The 17,675-nt window shown below is 45.8% G+C and overlaps 1 protein-coding gene across 4 annotated transcripts in view; it reads left to right on the forward strand.

The window, feature by feature from the left end:
- TCP11L1 (t-complex 11 like 1) overlaps positions 1–17,322 on the forward strand; it is a 33,870-nt gene extending 16,548 nt beyond the window's left edge. For 3 of the 4 annotated variants that reach the window (XM_082844006.1, XM_082844007.1, XM_082844009.1), the window contains 6 exons: positions 1,152–1,288; positions 4,040–4,236; positions 7,775–7,956; positions 9,689–9,861; positions 12,920–13,099; positions 14,391–17,322. In XM_082844006.1, the coding sequence (XP_082700132.1) occupies positions 1,152–1,288; positions 4,040–4,236; positions 7,775–7,956; positions 9,689–9,861; positions 12,920–13,099; positions 14,391–14,614 (1,093 nt within the window). In that variant the 3' untranslated portion in view covers positions 14,615–17,322. Of the gene's footprint in view, positions 1–1,151; positions 1,289–4,039; positions 4,237–7,774; positions 7,957–9,688; positions 9,862–12,919 lie in introns of all 4 variants that reach the window. The other variant, XM_082844008.1, reaches the window with a different exon arrangement.
- Positions 17,323–17,675: the final 353 nt, after the last annotated feature.

Raw genomic sequence — 17,675 nt, forward strand, 5'->3', positions numbered from 1 at the left:
TTGGAAGAGAGTCCTCTGGGGAAATAGCTGGTAGCAAACTCAACCTAACTCAAATTCCTACTGGAAAGAGAAGGGACTGGGGAAACTGGTAACCTGGGAGTATACACCCTATCTGAAGGAGGCCACGGTGGCCGCTTAGCGCCAGCCGATTGTAGTTGTGATGGAGTTTGGGCCCGGGTTGCCAGATCTTTTGATTTTTCAAGAGAAGCTAGAAATCCTGGCTTTTAAAAACACTGTGAGCATAAAACATGACTGTGGGTTACTTCCAGTTAGTGGTCTGCCACTTGGCAGTCTCCAGTAGTCTCTGGTTTCCTGTAGGTGGATTTAGGGGACTGTTGGGAATGCTCAAAGGAGAGGCAGAACACCCTCCAGAAAGTGGGCTGCCCGACGCATTTGGGAGAGGGACAGAGTGGCAGGGTGAGGGGCCCTGAGTTGTTCCTCAGACTGTGTATCCTTTCCCATACATATCACCTTATGTGTGGGTGAGTTTATTCTGTCATACGATGTTCAGTCAGTCCCAAAGGGCATCAGGGGACTGGGAGGACATTTGATCCTGTTCTTACCTGTGTAGGACCTAAACCTAAACCTGCACCTTGGGTTCTTATCCACCTTCTGCAAGTAGGTCACTTAGCAGCTCCTGACCTCTGGTAAGAGTGCTGCTGGTATGTGACAGGCGTGGTATGGAAGGCATCCTTGGCATTGCATCAGATCTGCCCATGGGTTACATTCAGAGTGTGAGCTAGCAGTTATGCCATGAGAGCTAGAGCATAAAACCTGCCGTGAACATATTAACCTGTGTGAGCATGGAGACCAGGTGGTGAACTCTCTGCTCTTAACCTCGGGTCTGGGGCCGTCCTTCCTCTGCAGCCAAGAGGGCTGACCCAGAGCCAAAGAAGGAGCTCTGGGCCTGACAGGCAGTGGGGGAAGTGACGTTTGCCTAGGGGCAAGGGTGGGGACAGAGAGCAACTTAAAAATTTGCAGTCCTTTCTTCTAAATTTGTTTTTTTTAATCTGCGTTCTCATGGCTTCTCCAAATTTTCTTGCCACCCTTTCTGAGATGAAAAAACTGTCTCAAATCAGCTCACTTCATTTTTTTTTACAGCAGTGTTTACTTTACAAGTGCCCAGTGATAAATCCTTTTATCTCTTTCAGGGCAATTTTTTCCGTGTTGGACCTAATGAAAGTGGATATGGCAAACTTTGCTGTCAGTAGCATTAGGCCACATCTCATGCAGCAGTCAGTTGAATATGAAAGGAAGCAGTTTCAAGAGTTTTTGGAGAAGCATCCAAGTATGTTTAATGTTTTGTGGTGCCTGTTCGTTGTCTGTGCTTTTTCATTTTAGTGGCTGTAGCTTGCCGCATAATGATATTTTCAAAACAACATGAGAATTTAGTATGAGAGTGAAACTGTGCACCTCAGACTGGGGCTTGAACCCACGTGCTGGGACTCAAACCCAGCCAAAACCCACGGTCTTCCAACTGAGATCACACACTTGGTTTCAGGATTTAATGAAGCTCAGGTTCGTGATATCTCATCGAAGAAAGAATTCAGTGAGAGACAAAGTGATGGGTAAGAAGTGGATTTATTTAGAGAGAAACACACTCCACAGACAGAGTGTGGGCCGTCTCAGAAGGTGAGAAAGGCACCAGGCTATGGGGTTGTCAGTTTTTATAGAGGTGGGTAATTTATAGGCTAATGAGTGGGAGGAGTATTCCTGCTATTTCAGGAAGGGGCGGTGATTTCCAGGAATTGGGCCACCGCCCACTTTTTGATCCTTATGGTGGGCCTGGGAACTGTCATGGCGCCTGTGGGTGTATCATTTCGCTTGCTGATGTGTTACAGTGAGCCTATACTGAGGCTCCAGGTCTAGTGGAAGTTGACTTGTCCGCCATCTTGGACCCATTTGGTTCTAATCAGTTTATGTCATGCCCTTGGGCTATATCATTCTTTCAAAGGTTGTGCCCTGCCCCCTTCCCTCCTGTTTAAGGAGTAGTCTAATTTGAAGACCGAAAAGGACAAGATGTTAGGCCCTGAAAACTTAGTTGACAAGCAAGAGAACTGTAAGTAGGAGAGGAGAACAGAAATTTAAAAAAACAAAGAAGCCCTAAATTAAATGGGTTTTTATGAAAACACCAGTTTGAGGTGAATTGTATACTTGGCCTTGGTTTTAAGAACATGACGAACTTCTTAGGACTATTTAGCTCACTTTTCTCCTCTCTATGAGGTACGTCAAGAAATTTCACTTTGCTTCTCTTCCATATGCATAAATCTGGTTTCGTACCCAGAAAAAGTCTCATTTTTATGAACCTCTCAGATGACTGCAGGAAACAGATAAATTAAAATCCAAACTACGTTTCATTTCTAGGGCGCTGTTTCGGTCTCTGCACTGGCAGCTGATGTTCTAAGTGAACTGCAGTCTTCAGTTCCAATTTATTACGAGTTCCGTTTAGCCTCTAAGTTTGCGGCTAAGTCACAAGATGAAAATGGCAGTCTCTGGATAGATTGTGTTGCCTGACCAGGATCAGGTCAACAGTTGCTCATCCAGCTCCAGGCAGAGAAGTTGGAACTGGTCCTGAGGGCCAGGAGGAGTCAAGAAAGGGCAGAGTTGAAGGAGCAGTCCTAGAAGATTGGTTAGTGTTTACTGTGTACTAGGCTTGTGCCAAGGGTGTACCTGTGTTGCCATAGGTGACCTCACAGTAAGCCTACGAGGTAGGCAGTATTTTTTAAACCCATTTTACAGATGTGGTAATAGATTTTGAGAGGTTTTTTTTAAAATTTTGGCTGTGCCAGGCAGCATGCGGGATCTTAGTTCCCTGACCAGGGATCGAACCTGTGCCCCCTGCATTGGGAGCTCAGAGTCTTAACCACTGGACTGCCAGGGAAGTCCCCAGATTTTGAGAGATTTTTGATCAGAATTGATGACCACACAGCTCCCTTTCTCAACCGGTATTTTACTGCCCCTCAGGAGAAACCAGGGTTGCAGTTTACAGGCTGAAGAGCCTTTGTATGAGGGCCAGGTGTGGACAGCCGGGGCCCAGGCGCTGAGCCGGTCCGAGTCTAGTGCTTATCACTCACAGCATGGAAGCCGAGGTTTTCCAGAGCTGGTTGCCTACAGAATGCTGTCTGCAGAGGCGAAAGGGAGAGTGAAGCTTGGAACCAAGAGCTCGGTGTGATCAGCATGTGGGCAGAACCAGAGGAGGGTCCTGTTGCAGCAGTGAAGAGTGGACTCCACCCATGCCCTCGGCTGCCCATTTTGTTTTAAGGTGGCCTCCACTGGCCGGGCTGCAACCTATTCCAGGTCCTGTCAGAGGGGTGTTTGCTCATACAATGTGGACAAAAACCTCATCTTCTCTCTCTTGTGTCTCTCAGAGTCCCTGGTGCATTATACAGCTTAGAAAAGTAGGGGAAGCATGCTGGCGGATGAAAAACAACTGAGATTCCCCCGACCCCCCCCCCACAGTGCTCCAAACACTGCACAGTATGTGTCAAATACGTGACAGAACTTACCCCCCACCCCTACCCCAGCAAGGCTGAAAGTAAACCAGATTGATACAAGACTAAGATCTAGACAAGGACAAGCCTCATCTTCAGTGTGGAGGATACTTTACACTGGGAAACTCTAGTCAGTGTCTCATCCCATCTGTCTCTGGGCAAGAATTTTTGCATCTCACTGAGCTGGAGCTATCAGAGCTTCCAGCCACGTATCATGCAGGAGTGGCCAGGGTGGGAGAGAAGAGAGTGGAGGTCTTTTGAACATCCAAGGTGGCATTTATATCCATTGTCGTGCTTAGTCCTCACAGCAGCCTGTGGGGTGGTGGTGGACATTTCTTTGTATTAAGAATCTTGATAGTCAGACAATGACGTATCTAAGAACACTCAGCTGGTAACTGGCAGTCTTGTGATGTGAACCGAGTTCTATTTGATTCCAAAGTCCGTACTTTATACTTTTACCACAATTCCAGGATGATCTTCCCTAAAGTAATTCTGGGAAGCATCCGTCCAGAGCGTTCCAGTAATGTTCGAAGCCTTGCTTTTCACAGATTCCCTGGACTTTGTCACCCAGTGGCTGGAAGAAGCCGCAGATGACCTTATGAATCAGAAGTATAGAAATGCCCTGCCGGCTGTGGGAGAGGCCTCTGGCTCTGGGGACAGTCCCGGGCCAGATCCTGTTGCTGTCCAGAACTATGCGTACCTGAAGCTTCTGAAGTGGGACCACCTCCACAGACCTTTCCCTGAAGTAGGTGCTCCAGAGCAGTCTGACTGCTCATTTCTTTTTTGTGCTGCTGAACTTTAAAAAAAATAATGGTTACAATTCACATACCAGAAAAATCTCCCTCATAAGTTGTATAATTCACTGGTTTTTAGTACATTCACAGAGTTACGCTTCCATTACCACTGTTTAATTTCAGAACATTTCCGTCACCCAGAAAGAAGCCCTGTACCCATTAGCAGTCACAACCCTCCCCCCACCCCCTGGCAACCATTAATCTTCTTTAGGTCTCTATGGATCTGGCCTATTCTGGACTTTTCGTTTAAATGGAATCAGGCAATGTTGGCCATTTGTGTCTGGCTTCTTAGCATAAAGTCCATCCGTGTTGTAGCATAAATCAGTACTTCATTCTTTTTAAGTTTTTTTTATTGTGTTAAAATATACACAACATAAAGTGTATCATTTTTAAGTGTACAGTTTAGTGGCACTAAGTACGTTCACATGACTTTGCAGCCATCACAGCCACCCATTCATGGAACAGATTGGAACCCAGTACCCTTTAAACACTAACTCCTCATTCCTCCCTCCCCCGGTTCCTCTGTGTTCTTGAATCTGACTACTTTAGCTACCTCATATGAGTGAAATCACACAGTATTTGTCTTTTTGTGACTTGCTTATTTCACTTAGTATAATATCTTCGAGGTTCATCCATGATGTTGTTTGTGGCAGCATTTCTTTTCAAGGCTGAAAAATATTCCATTGTATGGCTATACCCCATTTTGCTTTATTCATTTATCAGTTGATGGACAACTGATGGGCAACTTTTGGGCTATTGTGAATTGTGCTGCTCTGAATATTTGTGTACAAGTTTTTGTGTGGCCATGTGTTCTCAGTTCTCTTGAGTATGTACCTAGGATTAGAATTGCTGGGTCACGTGGTGACTCTTAAGTTTAACATTCTGAGGAACTGCCAGACTATTTTCCAAAGCGCCTGCCTCATTTTACAGTCCCCCTAGCAGTGTATGGGGCTTCTAATTTGTGCTGCTGAGCTTCTGTCCTGTTTTTACTCATCTTGATGAAAACCCTAACAGTGACAGTGCTTTTCAGTTTTATCTAAAGAAACTTCTTCCCCTTCCATGCAGAGCAATATATATTTTTAAAAATTTATTTATTTATTTTTGGCTGCATTGTGTCTTTGTTGCTGTGCACGGGCTTTCTCTAGCTGTGGCTTGTGGGCTGTAGGCACGCGGGCTTCAGTAGTTGTGGTGCACAGGCTTCGTTGCTCCGCAGCATGTGGGATCTTGCCGGACCAGGGCTTGAACCCGTGTCCCCTGCATTGGCAGGCGGATTCCTATCCACTGCGCCACCAGGGAAGCCTAGAGCAATATTTTTTTTCTTTGTATGTTTTTCACAGTAAGTGCTTCTAACTGCAGGAGTCCTTTAAAGACATGACTAACAGGGGATTCCCCCAGCAAATAGCTGGTTTGGCGTCTAGACTCCCCCTCTTTTTTGAGGGCACTCACGCTTCTTATCTCTAGTCTCATATCCTGCTACTTCTCGAAGTTTCTTTCTCGGTTCCTTATTTTTCTTTTTAAGATGTTGTGAGCCTAAGGTTTCACCTCTTGCCTCTGAGTTCCCTGTTTTGTGCCAGAGCAGCCTCTCAAGGGGATATTGAAGTGGGGGTGGGGAGCTTCCTTCCTGCAGAGTGCCATGCTCTCTGCTCTCTCCTGCAGACATTTCTCTGCAAAGATAGCCGTGGGGAAAATGGTGTTTTCACTGGGGACAGATGTCTACTCTCAGAATTGATCCTTGGAAATCCTTTGCGTCCTAAACCCAAGTACGGCATACTGCTAGGAGGCTGCAAAGCAAGGGTGCTGCCCTGTAACGAAGTGAAGTCAAAAAAGAGACTGGTGAAGCCTCTCTGTTTAACCATAGAGGAGTCTCAGCCTTCAAAGGTGGTTTTTACTTCTTAGGGAGAATTCTGGGCTAAGACTCCACATCGTTAATGTCTCGATTTGGTGTGTCAGTTTCTTATAGCAAGACTGGGCCTTAAAGTTTATTTGATTCATGTGTAAAAACTCAGATCAGAAGTCATATCTCCTCAGCTTTCCCACTTCCCTTTACCTCACCCCACACAGAGGACTTTGGCCTGGCAGCGCGCAGGCCTGTCAATAACACGGGGACGCCGTCATGGAAATTCACTCACTGACTACTTTCCAGGTATTATCTGTCATTCCTACTTTTTCTACTTATCGTTCATTTTTCTCTTTCTTTATTCACTTCCCAGTTCTTGAGAGCCTCCTTTGTGCTGGATACTGAGGGGTATACTGAGGTGAATAAGTGTATTTCTCCCCTCCTTCCCTCCTGTGCCCTGGATAGGGTGGTTGGTTGTCTGGTTTACCCAGGACTGGGAATGGGTGTGGGGAGGGGAAGTGTTCACAGGACCTGGGAGTTTCAGTTTTAAACCAGGCCACTCCTGGAAAAACTGGGATGAGTTGGCCCCCTGTGTACCTCATTACTCTTTCCCATCTAATGATGTAATTCCTATTTATTGAGTGCTGGCTGTGCCAGCCACTTTATTATTATCTTTCTTTTTTTTAATACATTTATTTATTTATTTATTTTTGGCTGTGTTGGGTCTTCACTGCTGTGCGTGCGCTTTCTCTAGTTGCGGCGAGCAGGGGCTACTCTTCGTTGTGGTGCACGGGCTTCTCACTGCGGTGGCTTCTCTTGTTGCAGAGCACGGGCTCTAGGCACGCGGGCTTCGGTAGATGCCACACGTGGGCTCAGTAGTTGTGGCTTGTGGGCTCTAGAGCACAGGCTCAGTAGTTGTGGCTCATGGGCTTAGTTGCTCCGCGGCCTGTGGGATCTTCCTGGACCAGGGATCGAACCCATGTCTCCGGCATTGGCAGGCAGATCCTCAACCACTGCGCTACCAGGGAAGTCCCAGCCACTTTATATACATGGTCTTTTTTCATCTTTCTTTCTTTCTTTTTAATTTTTATTGGAATATAATTGATTTACAGTGTTGTGTTACTTTCTGCTGTACAGCAAAGTGAATCAGTTATACATATACATATATCCACTCTTCCTTAGATTCTTTTCCCATATAGGTCATTACAGAGTATTGAGTAGCATGCCCTGTGCTATACAGTACGTCCTTAATAGTTATCTATTTTATATATAGTAGAGTGTATATTGTCAATCCCAGTCTCCCAACTTATCCCTCTCCCCTTTTTTCGTCTTTAAAACAGCACTGTGAAGGAGGAATCCCCATTTTGCCTGGGGCTCAGAGTTGAAGAAACCTGCATGAGGTTGTGCTGCTATTAAATGATGAAGTCTGGATTTACACCCAGTCTGGCTTATGTTGTACTGCAGCCTTCCTAAGGGAGAGGGGCGCTGCGGTGGAAGAATTCACACCTGACTCCCTTATGGCCGGCTCTGAAAGGACTAGAAAATCCTCAGGGGAACTTCAGAGGCCTCTGTATGGGCTGCGGCCCCACTGCCCTCTGCCGGTGGCAGCCCAGACCTGCAGCTCAGGATGATTTCTGTTTTATTCATTGCAGACAGTTTTGATGGACCATTCTCGCTTCCAAGAGTTCCAGCTCCAGCTGGAGCAGCTGACCATCCTGGGGGCCGTGTTGCTGGTCACGTTCAGCATGGCAGCTCCAGGAATTTCCAGCCGGGCCGACTTTGCTGAGAAACTCAAGATGATTGTGAAGATTCTGCTCACAGATATGCATCTGCCGTAAGTGACGGAGAGCTCTGGCGACCAGGGCCTTCAACAGATGGTGGGAGGCAGCGGGTGGCGGGGAGCAGACTGGAGCGGGGGTCTGCAGTGTAAGGCAGAATTGGGACCATTCGCCAGAGACTGAGGAAACCTGGCACTCCAGCGTTCTTCACCCCCGCAGGATTTACTCAGGGTCACACGGTCAAAGTTAGAGTCCACTCCAGGGCTGATTAGCAAGGCTCTAGGACAGTGGCTATCAAATGTTTGTGACCAGGACGCATAGTAAGAAATTCATCTTCCGTGGTGACAGTGCATACTTGGACACACATGTAACTGCAATAAAAACTTCACAAAGTGAAACTTACCCAACTGTGCTTAATACTTCCTGATATTTCTATTCTATTCTTGTCCCATTAAAAAGAAAAAAAATACTGGTTGCTACCCAGTGAATTGCTTTCATAATCAACTAATAGTTTGGTCAACACAGTCCTAGGGAAAGGTCAAATAAGAAACAAGCTGCATTCCTCCAGAGTGTGTGAATGTGACTAAAGTTTTCCGCCCTTTGCGGAAAACACTCCTCATAGACATTTTGTGCTGAGTGTAAATGGATTATCTATCAACCAGCACCAGTCCACACTTGTGTGAGGGCAACTGCTTCTGCAGTGAAATCAGATTAGGTGATTTATGTGGTTTCCAGCATATAGAATATTTTTGAATGTTTCTAAGTAAACCTGTATCTGACAAGGTCCACCTCAGAGGATTCTTCAAGTGGGATGTCCCCAAACCTTCTCCTCCTCCTTACAAAGTGGAGGAATTGGCTGCTGAGTTTGCACACAGCTTGCATGTGTTCAGTGCGATGAGGGGCGTGTCCACGAGTTGTGACCTGAGGCTCAACAGTCTTGACTCAGGCCTGCAGAGTGTTTGCTGAGGCGAGGCCTGGCCTGAGGCCCTTGCACAGGTGTAGCCCTGGGCTGTCACCTAGGTCCCCCTCCAGTAAAACTGCTCTGTCAAAGCTACTGAGGAGGAGGGCCTGTCCGTGCTTCCTTGGGAGGCCGGCCCTGCCTTGTCCACCCTGGCCCCAGCAGCAAGTCCTGGGGCTCTCACATTTGCTCACACTCATTCTACTGTACACAGCCTCTAGATCCAGGACAAAGGCAATTGCCTTCTCAGACAACACCCACCAGCACAAGGGCTCTCCACAGAGACTCCAGGGGAGCCCAGGAGCCCCAGGAAATCGAAGTGTGAATTTTAACTTTTAGATTTCAGTTTTATTTGTTCTTTGAAAGTCGTTAATACACTGTGTTTCAAAAGCCTAAAGGAACAAAGTGGTATCCAATGAAAAGTTTCTCTCCCACTCCGTCCCGCGGCTGCCACATTTCTGGTTTCTGGTGTGTTGCTCCAGAGGTGTCCAAGGTAGTCCTAAGTCAGTTCCAGGGTTATTTCACCACACAGATGCTAGCAAGAAGTTAGCTTTTAGATTGTTAGACCAGGCATAACCTGAGCCCTCCCCGTGCCACTGTTCTTTCTGGCAGAGAGAGACGGGTAGAGAGACAAGTCCCCTGAGTTGGATGGACGCAGTCTGAGGGGCTCGGGGCAGGGAAGAGGCACAGTTTTCCCTTTGAACCCATCAGTCTGTGAATTGGTCGCTGTGACTCTCCCCAAACGGGGGCTGGGCGGGGGTGGGGGTGGGATGTGCACTTTGTTGATGGGCCCTTTCTTCACTGGCTTCTCCTTCCCTCCTCTGCTCAAGCTCCTTCCATCTGGAGGATGCCCTGACTACCGTTGGGGAGAAAGTCTGCCTGGAGGTGAGCAGCTGCCTTTCCCTGTGCGGATTCAGCCCCCTCACCACGGACAAGGAGGCCGTGCTCAAGGGCCAGATCCAGGCCATGGCCAGTCCTGACAACCCCATCCGCAGGATCGTGGGTACGTTTGGGCGAAGGCGGGACCAGGGATATGCCTGCGATGGGCTGGCAGACAGGCCCCTCTGCGGGCATCTAGAAGGGTCTGATGGATTACGCGTGCCAATGAGTGAAGAGAGAGTGATTATTCACCATAGTGCAATTAGGGCGACCCGAAGCTTTGGCCAAGTGACTAGGCAGCCATCACTGTCCTGAGGGCTCTGGCTTTGGAATCACCGGTCTTGGTTCAGAACCCTGCTCCATCCAGCACTGTGAGGTGGTGGGAAACAATATATTGGTGTCTGCCCCTGGCCCCTGGCCCAGAGCTCCTGAAACTCTGGTAGTTTCCTCAGTGATAAGAGCACTAGGAGCATCTTTTGTTCTAGTGTTTGGTCTCTGACCTTGGCTCCTGACCCGGAGCTCCTACCTCCTTTGGAATTTCCTGGGTGCTGGGAGTGTCTTGCGTTCTGAGTAGGTGACTCTTGATGGGCTCCTGGGTGGGGGCCGGTCACCCGAAAGACCAAGCCATGATTAGAAGCTTGGAACTTTCAGCCCCGCCCTCCATCCTCCAGAGAGAGGAGAGGGGCTAGAAATGCCTACGTGATGAAACCTTCACAGAAGTCCCAAAAGTACAAGGTTTGGAGAGCTTCTGGGTTGCTGAACACATCCGTGTAGTGGACGGGTGGTGCACCCCAGCTCCGCGGGAACAGAAGCTCTTGCCCTCGGGACTCTCCCTGACCTCACCCTATGTATGGCTTCTTCCGACTCTTCATTTGTACCCTTTATCAGATCCTTTATTATATAATAAACTGGTAAACCTAAGTAAGTGTTTCCCTGAGTTCTGTGAGCTACTCTAGCAAATCATCAAAATCCAAGGGAGAGGACGTCATGGCAACCTCTGATTTGTAGTCAAGTCAGAAGTTGTGGATGACCTGCGGGCCGCCTCCTTGTGATCGGCTTCTGAAGTCGGGGGCAGTCTTGTGGACCTGAGCCCTTAACCTGTGGGATCTGAGGCTGTCTGCACGTAGTGTCAGAACTGAGTAAAATTGTAGGATGCCCAGCTGGGGTCACAGAGAATTGCTTGGCGTGGGGACGCTTCTTCCCCGGATCTGGAGTCAGAAGCGTTTTGAATGTGGTGGTGGCGCGAGGGTAAGGGAAAAGTATAGCTGTAGTACAAGGCTAGGACGGGTTTTCTTTACAAGCACTTACTGTGTAGCCTGAGCAAGTGACGTGATACTTGAGTTTCATCATCTCTAAAAGGGGGTAATACCAGCACCTGCAGGGTTGCTGAGAGGACTGCAGGTGGTAAGATATGTAAGGTGCTTACTGCAGAACCTGGCAGCATAGGGAGGACTCACTAACGAGTCGCAGTTATTAAAAATATTACTCCGGACTTCCCTGGTGGTCCAGTGGTTAAAACTCTGCACTTCCAGTGCAGGGGGCAAATATATATATATATTACTCTGCTATGTGAGCTGTGACTTTCCATCATCACTGGTTGATTCTGTTCACTACATCTAATATTTAATTTTTACATCTAATATTTAATTTTTAAAATTATTGTCATTTAATTAATTGTAAAGTCCTTCGTTAACTTCTGTACGAACTCAGATAGATGTTCATCTTATAAATAATGAAAAGTTAGCAGGCTTCAGGCAAAAGCAGAATGATCTGTGGTTATCAGATTCTAGGTTGGAGTAGAGGCTGAACCAGTGACATGGGTGTGCTTCTAATACCATGACTTTTTAAAATTTCATCCCAGGCCCGCATTAGTCACAGTTTCATCTGCAGGTCCCTCAGGAGGAGCCTCCTGATGCTGCAGGGCCCTCGGACTGTCGAGATCATTGTTGTCAACTGGGGTGGGGATGCGGGGAAGTGCTGTGAAGAGACCGCTGGCTACTAAGCTGCTGCCTTAGTCCTGTCATCTAGGTTGTTTAGTCACAGCCAGTTAAGTGTGTTACTGGACTCCAAAGGATGTAAGTCAGTTGCACCTGAGAAGGTTCCCTAGGGCATGAGGTGGGTGTGAAGTTTGAAAACGCTTATTTAATATAAATGCCGCTATTGCTTTTGTAATGAAATCTGCAAGGTGCGGCTTTGCACACACACTTTTTTGGTAGCTGAGGATACACAGGAAAGCGCAAACATATCATAGAAGGGGATGGGCTACAGAAGCATCAAACTAAATGATTCCTCAGAGTAGGACAAGTGGCCCACAACTCCATGGCCTTCATTGCAGGCTTTGGAGAAGGAGGCTTAGGCTTCTTTCATGTGGGCTTATGGGAAAATCTAGATCACAAGCCAATAGTGCTGGAGTCTTCTTTTTTTAAAATAAATGTATTTATTTATTTATTTTTGGCTGTGTTGGGTCTTCGTTGTTGCGCACGGGCTTTCTCTAGTTGCGGCGAGTGGGGGCTACTCTTCGTTGTGGTGCGTGGGCTTCTCCTTGTGGTGGCTTCTCTTGTTGGGGAGCACGGGCTCTAGGCGCGCGGGCTTCAGTAGTTGTGGCTCGCGGGCTTAGTTGCTCCGCGGCATGTGGGATCTTCCCGGACCAGGGCTCGAACCTGTGTCCCCTGCATTGGCAGGCGGATTCTTAACCACTGTGCCACCAGGGAAGTCCCTTTCTCTTCTCTTTTGAACTTGCATTTCCTGCTTTATTTTTCCTCCCACTTTTTATATGATCTTAAACAATGGCTAATGTTGGTCTCAGTGTGCCTTGCTCTTCTGAGAGCGGAACCTGGCAGCACCCTAATCTCCCCTTAATCGTTCATACATTTATCCTTGCTTTCCAAGTGTATTTTGGGCTTTGCCTGGTGTCCAGGCCTCATGGCAGGCACTGTGCTGGGTGTTGGGGAGAGAATGATGAACAAGATGAGCATGGTCCCACCCCGTGGAGCGGACCAGCTTTGGGGTGGGCGGGGGTACAGTACAAATGGGATGAATGTTCAGAAGTGGGAGGTGCCTCAGGATGGTCAGGGAAGACTTTCCCAAAAAGGTAATGTTTAAGCTGAAAACTGAAGCGTAAATAGAAACTTGTAAAGTCACCCTGACCAAGAAGCAAACAACTGCTTTCTTTTCTGTCGCAGATTCCCGAATCCTGACCTTCTTAGAAACCTACCTTGTCTCCAGTCATCAGAAGCCATTGCCCACAGCCCCAGGGGGATTAGGTCCAGTTCAAACAGAGCTGGAGGAAGTTGCCATTAACTTCGTGCGCCTGGTCAACTATAACAAGATGGTCTTCAGTCCCTACTATGATGCGATCCTCAGTAAGCTCCTTGTCAGACCCTAACGCCTGTGCGCCCTGCAGCAGCAGTGTTACCCACTTGACCTGTTCTCAGCTGTAGTGTTGCTTTGGAAAATGGCTGCTTAGTACCTTTCTATTTAACAGCACTGATGCCAAAAGGAAGAGTATTGTGTATCACTGTTGAAAAGGCTTGTTTTGAGGGTTTGTGTTTATGAGTGCAAGTTTACAAATCAGAGAAGCTTTTTGTTATCGTGAGTTTTGAGGGTAGCACTCAGCTTTTGACCGGTGGACTGCCGTGTGTCTCCACCCACACCCTATCATGATCGTAGCTGCCTCGTCTCTCCCAGGAGCCTGGGACCTCTTCTGCCATCTGGCTCGCTTTTCTTTCAGACACCCAAGAGTATCTGACAGCCACCCCAGAGTGAACAGAACCAGGCCTTGATGCGTTTAGACCCTTGCCCGTCTCTTGCCCAGCCCAGCCCTCCTTCCTCCAGGTATTTTGTGTTGGAAGGACTTTATATAGTCTTACTGCCTCCACACACCTCCCGCACCCACTATTTATTGCTTTCTCCCTGCCTGGGCTAGCTGGAGCCCCAGAACCCTTTTGTTCTAGAGGAGAGTTATTTGATTTTAAAAAGCTTACTTGTTTATACAAAATTACTTCTGAGCCTGGATGATAGCAGTTATGGGATCTAGAGAAAGGAAAATTCTGTGACTTTTATGCCTTGAAAGCCAAGGAGAAATTTTTTTTTTAATATATGTTAGTGTAATATATAGAAGAGGACAGATGTCTGAAGTTCTTACTGAAAAGTTCACTCTGATACAATACATAGATGTATTGATTGGATTCGAATTCCAGCATTGGATTTAAGTGTTTTCAGGTAAAATAGCGTCAGCTCACTTATTTCTTGGATAACGAAGTTATAGGAGATCCCTGGTTTTTGAGCAGTATTTATTGAGGAACTTCAGTGACCAGAATTCCTGACATATCCTGTGACTGAAAGGGTAGCTTGGCTCTCACAGGTGACCTGTTCTGTTAAAAAAAATAAAATGTGCGCATGTGCCTGTGTGTATTTTAGACAGGGACATTTTGTTAGAAACAGAGCCATGAAGTTGTTGGGCGATCTCCAGTTCCCAGAATCATGCAAGGAATCCCTTCATTCAAGCCGATGAGCGCTGGGGTGGAGCTGGGGACAGCGTTGGGGAAACATCCACCCTGTACACTGTCTAGTGATGCGAGGCTTCAGAGGAGTGAAGGTTATACTGGGAATGTGATTTCTCCAAGTATTTGCTTCTAATATTTTTACTTGCAGTCAGAAATGTATGCTGGGTTACGTGGTCAGAGGTCATATTAATAAAGTTTAGGCTGAAGGACAAATCCTCCAAGGTTTCACTGGAAGGGGATGAAAGCTCGGTAAGTAGAACTTTTAAAGAACAAAATCACATCTTTTGTAGCTTATTCAATGAGGTCACCTCTGGAATTGTTTCTGGAGATAAGGCTGCTGTGGAAGCTGTGCTCACTGGTTGTAGAGTATGAGGTTCCTGGGGGCAGCACTCTTGCTTGCCTCAGCCTCAGTGTTTGGGTCCCTCCCTCCGCAGCCAAGGATGCCGGAGAGGAGCGTTACCCTCACAGATGCAGGGTGGGTCACCAGCTCCTGCAGCCATTTTCCCTAAATCTCAAAGTTTCTTCATTTTGATTTCTTTTGTAAGAGTTAACTCTTAGGTGATTTTTTTCTTTCTTTTCCCTCATGGGTTCCTACGTAGAGTGAAGTTTGAACACTTTGAAATCTTGATGCCTATATAACAGGGAGCTTCACAGACTCCTGTGGCCCCCACTACCTCAGTGTCCACTGGTGGAATTCTACAGAAGCCAGAATGAAGACGGCAGAGTTCAGAATCACAATATTCATATTGAATCATTTTGTTGCTGCTCTTTGAAGATAAGTGAGCTAGTTTTCTTCCTGGAATCTCATAGGATTATCACTAAGGGCCAGGAAAATTCATTTAGTTCATTTAGTCACTCAGGAAACATTTGCTAAGCATCTACTTAGAACTCCCCCCTACAGCTCTCCCTCCAAGACAGAAATAGCTTTGGCGTATAAATTATCCTTCAGAATTGAATTGGGTTATATACTGCATACTGATTGCATTTGATGTGGTTTCCTGCCTAACAGGTTTGTGGAAAACATGTCTTGTGGAAGTGCTGAGTTTATTGGGCACTAGTATTTCACTGCAGGTGGGTAGAACTGATTGCCTTGAGAGTTGGGTTGATATCAGCAGGTCAGGTAGATTTCTTTGATAGTCTCCTGAATGAATGAATGAATGAATGTCTAGAGCGGTGACTGCTGCCTTGTCAGCTCTCAACTGATTGGGTGGATTCTCACTCTACATATGTATATTTTTTAATCTTATTCTAAAGCAAGCTGTAAAATGTGATCGTTTATGTAGCCCTTTATAAATATACTTCAGGTCAGAGTTACACTGATATATCTTACTGATTAATGCAGTGGACAGGTGTGTAGGAATTTTTTTCTCTGTGAAGAGAAGTTATTAAAAAGTTTGACTCAATAGGCACATAATGTGCACATACTGGCTGACAATTCTGAATGGATTATTTAGCAGTTCTGTTTTTGTGGCTTATTTTACTTTCTCCAGAGTCTTAAGATACCTGGGAATAGAGCAGCCTACTTTCCTGGTGAATTTCAAAGGGAGGGAATAGGTGTTTGCTGTTTGATTTCCAGTGACATTTTGGCATGCCCTGATTTCTGTGTATAACATTTGTATTTCTTTTAATTTTGAGGCAGGGTGGTAGAGTGGAAAGACTGGGAGCTGTCAAGAAACCAGAGTTTTGATCCTATTTCTGTTACGTGATTAGCTCGAGCAAATCAGGACCCATTTCCAGTACCTATAAAATGAAAGGACTGGATTTAACCTTACAAGCCTTTCCAAGTCTGACATTCTGTAGTAAATTTGACTGGACTTAATAACTTAAGTAGACTGCAGTAGGATTGTGCAGAAAGTTCCTGATTTAGAGGAAGATCTGGGTTGAGTTTTTCCTCTGTTGCCTTCTTGCAAGGTTATGTGATGTTGGGCTAATCATTCTTCCTTGGGCTCTGTATTTTCACCCGTAAAATGAGCATACTCCTAACTCACACTTCCTGGGAGGATTAAATTTGATAATGGATATTAGAATGCTTTGTACATGCAAAAGGACTATGAATGACTTTATTAGCAACAAAGAAGAGCATATTACCCTGCCTGTAGGTGCATATCTGTTATCATGACAGATTCGACTGTTGGTGCCCAACCTCCCTTCAGTCAAGCACATTTTACAGGCCTGTAGGGAAGGTTTTCCTTCTGTCCTGTCCCAAGACTGTTATTTTCTTTTCTCATCTCTTCTGTGCTAGAGCTGCAATCTTACTTTTCGTATCTGCTGCCGTTCACTCCACCCCAGTGGTTTCTCCCCATTTCCACCTCTATATCATTTGAAGTAAATGAATGCATCAATGAACAAATGAGTGGATGACTGAATGGTAGTGGACGATGGGCTATGAAACTCATATTAAAAGGCACTATCTCATTGAAAACATAATCTAAATAAAGAATTACAGTGATGTTTGCAATTGTGTATTTATATTGGGTTTTATATTGTATACCTATTTTAATGGATTGCCTTTTTATTCACAGTATTCAAAGCAACTTCATGGGATGGGGGAGGGGAAAACCTTTAGGCCTAAAAGCCTCTATTAACCTATCAAATGTTCACTGACACTTTCAGAAAAAGCTAGAAGTGTCAGAAATCTGAACAGGCAGAATTTTACTTAAAACTGCCCCTAGTGTGGGTTTCTGTCATACTGTGTTGCCTTCTGAACTAATCTATAGGCCTGATTTGATGGAATGTCACTTAATTTAGTAATCAGATGTGTCTGGAGTTGGTAGCAATAGTCAGATTTCACCATTTTTGTGTTTGTTTTATCTGAACTAAGCATTGAGAACCTTTAAGTGCAACTTCTGACTTAAAAGCAACCTTAAAATCGAAGTAACACTTTTTTTTTCCTTTCTAATTCTTGTTGCCTCTGCTTTTTAAAGTACTGTCTGCTGTAAGCTCGACGCAGAAATTTGGTCAGGGCTCAGACGGGGAAGAAAATTTAGTAAACTGAATTGGTTTTTTGGACTTTTATTCCCAGAGACTGGTAAGCTCACTTCTGTTGAATATTTAAGTTTTTACTTAAATCAGTAATGTGGTACCTGAGTTTTGTTACTTGGTATGAATTACCTTTCAAGGCTTCTGAAATTTTTACTAAATGAAATATAACTTCACTTGCTGAACGTCACAGTCAAGTAAGAACTACCAACTTTAATGAAGTTTGCTTTGGGAACTGAAATGTAAAAACCAGAATTTATGAGAAGCCCGCTCACCGCAACGAAGAGTAGCCCCCCCGCTCGCCGCAACTAGAGAAAGCCCACGTGCAGCAACGAAGACCCAGCGCAGCCAAAAATAAATAAATAAATTTATTTTTTTAAAGAAAGCATATCCAATAGAGGATTATAAAATTACCAAATAAATTAATAATTATTGCCCAAGGTCAATATGTTGA

The sequence above is a fragment of the Leucopleurus acutus genome (genome assembly GCF_964270905.1).
Source record: "Leucopleurus acutus genome assembly, chromosome: 8".
NCBI lineage: Eukaryota > Metazoa > Chordata > Mammalia > Artiodactyla > Delphinidae > Leucopleurus > Leucopleurus acutus.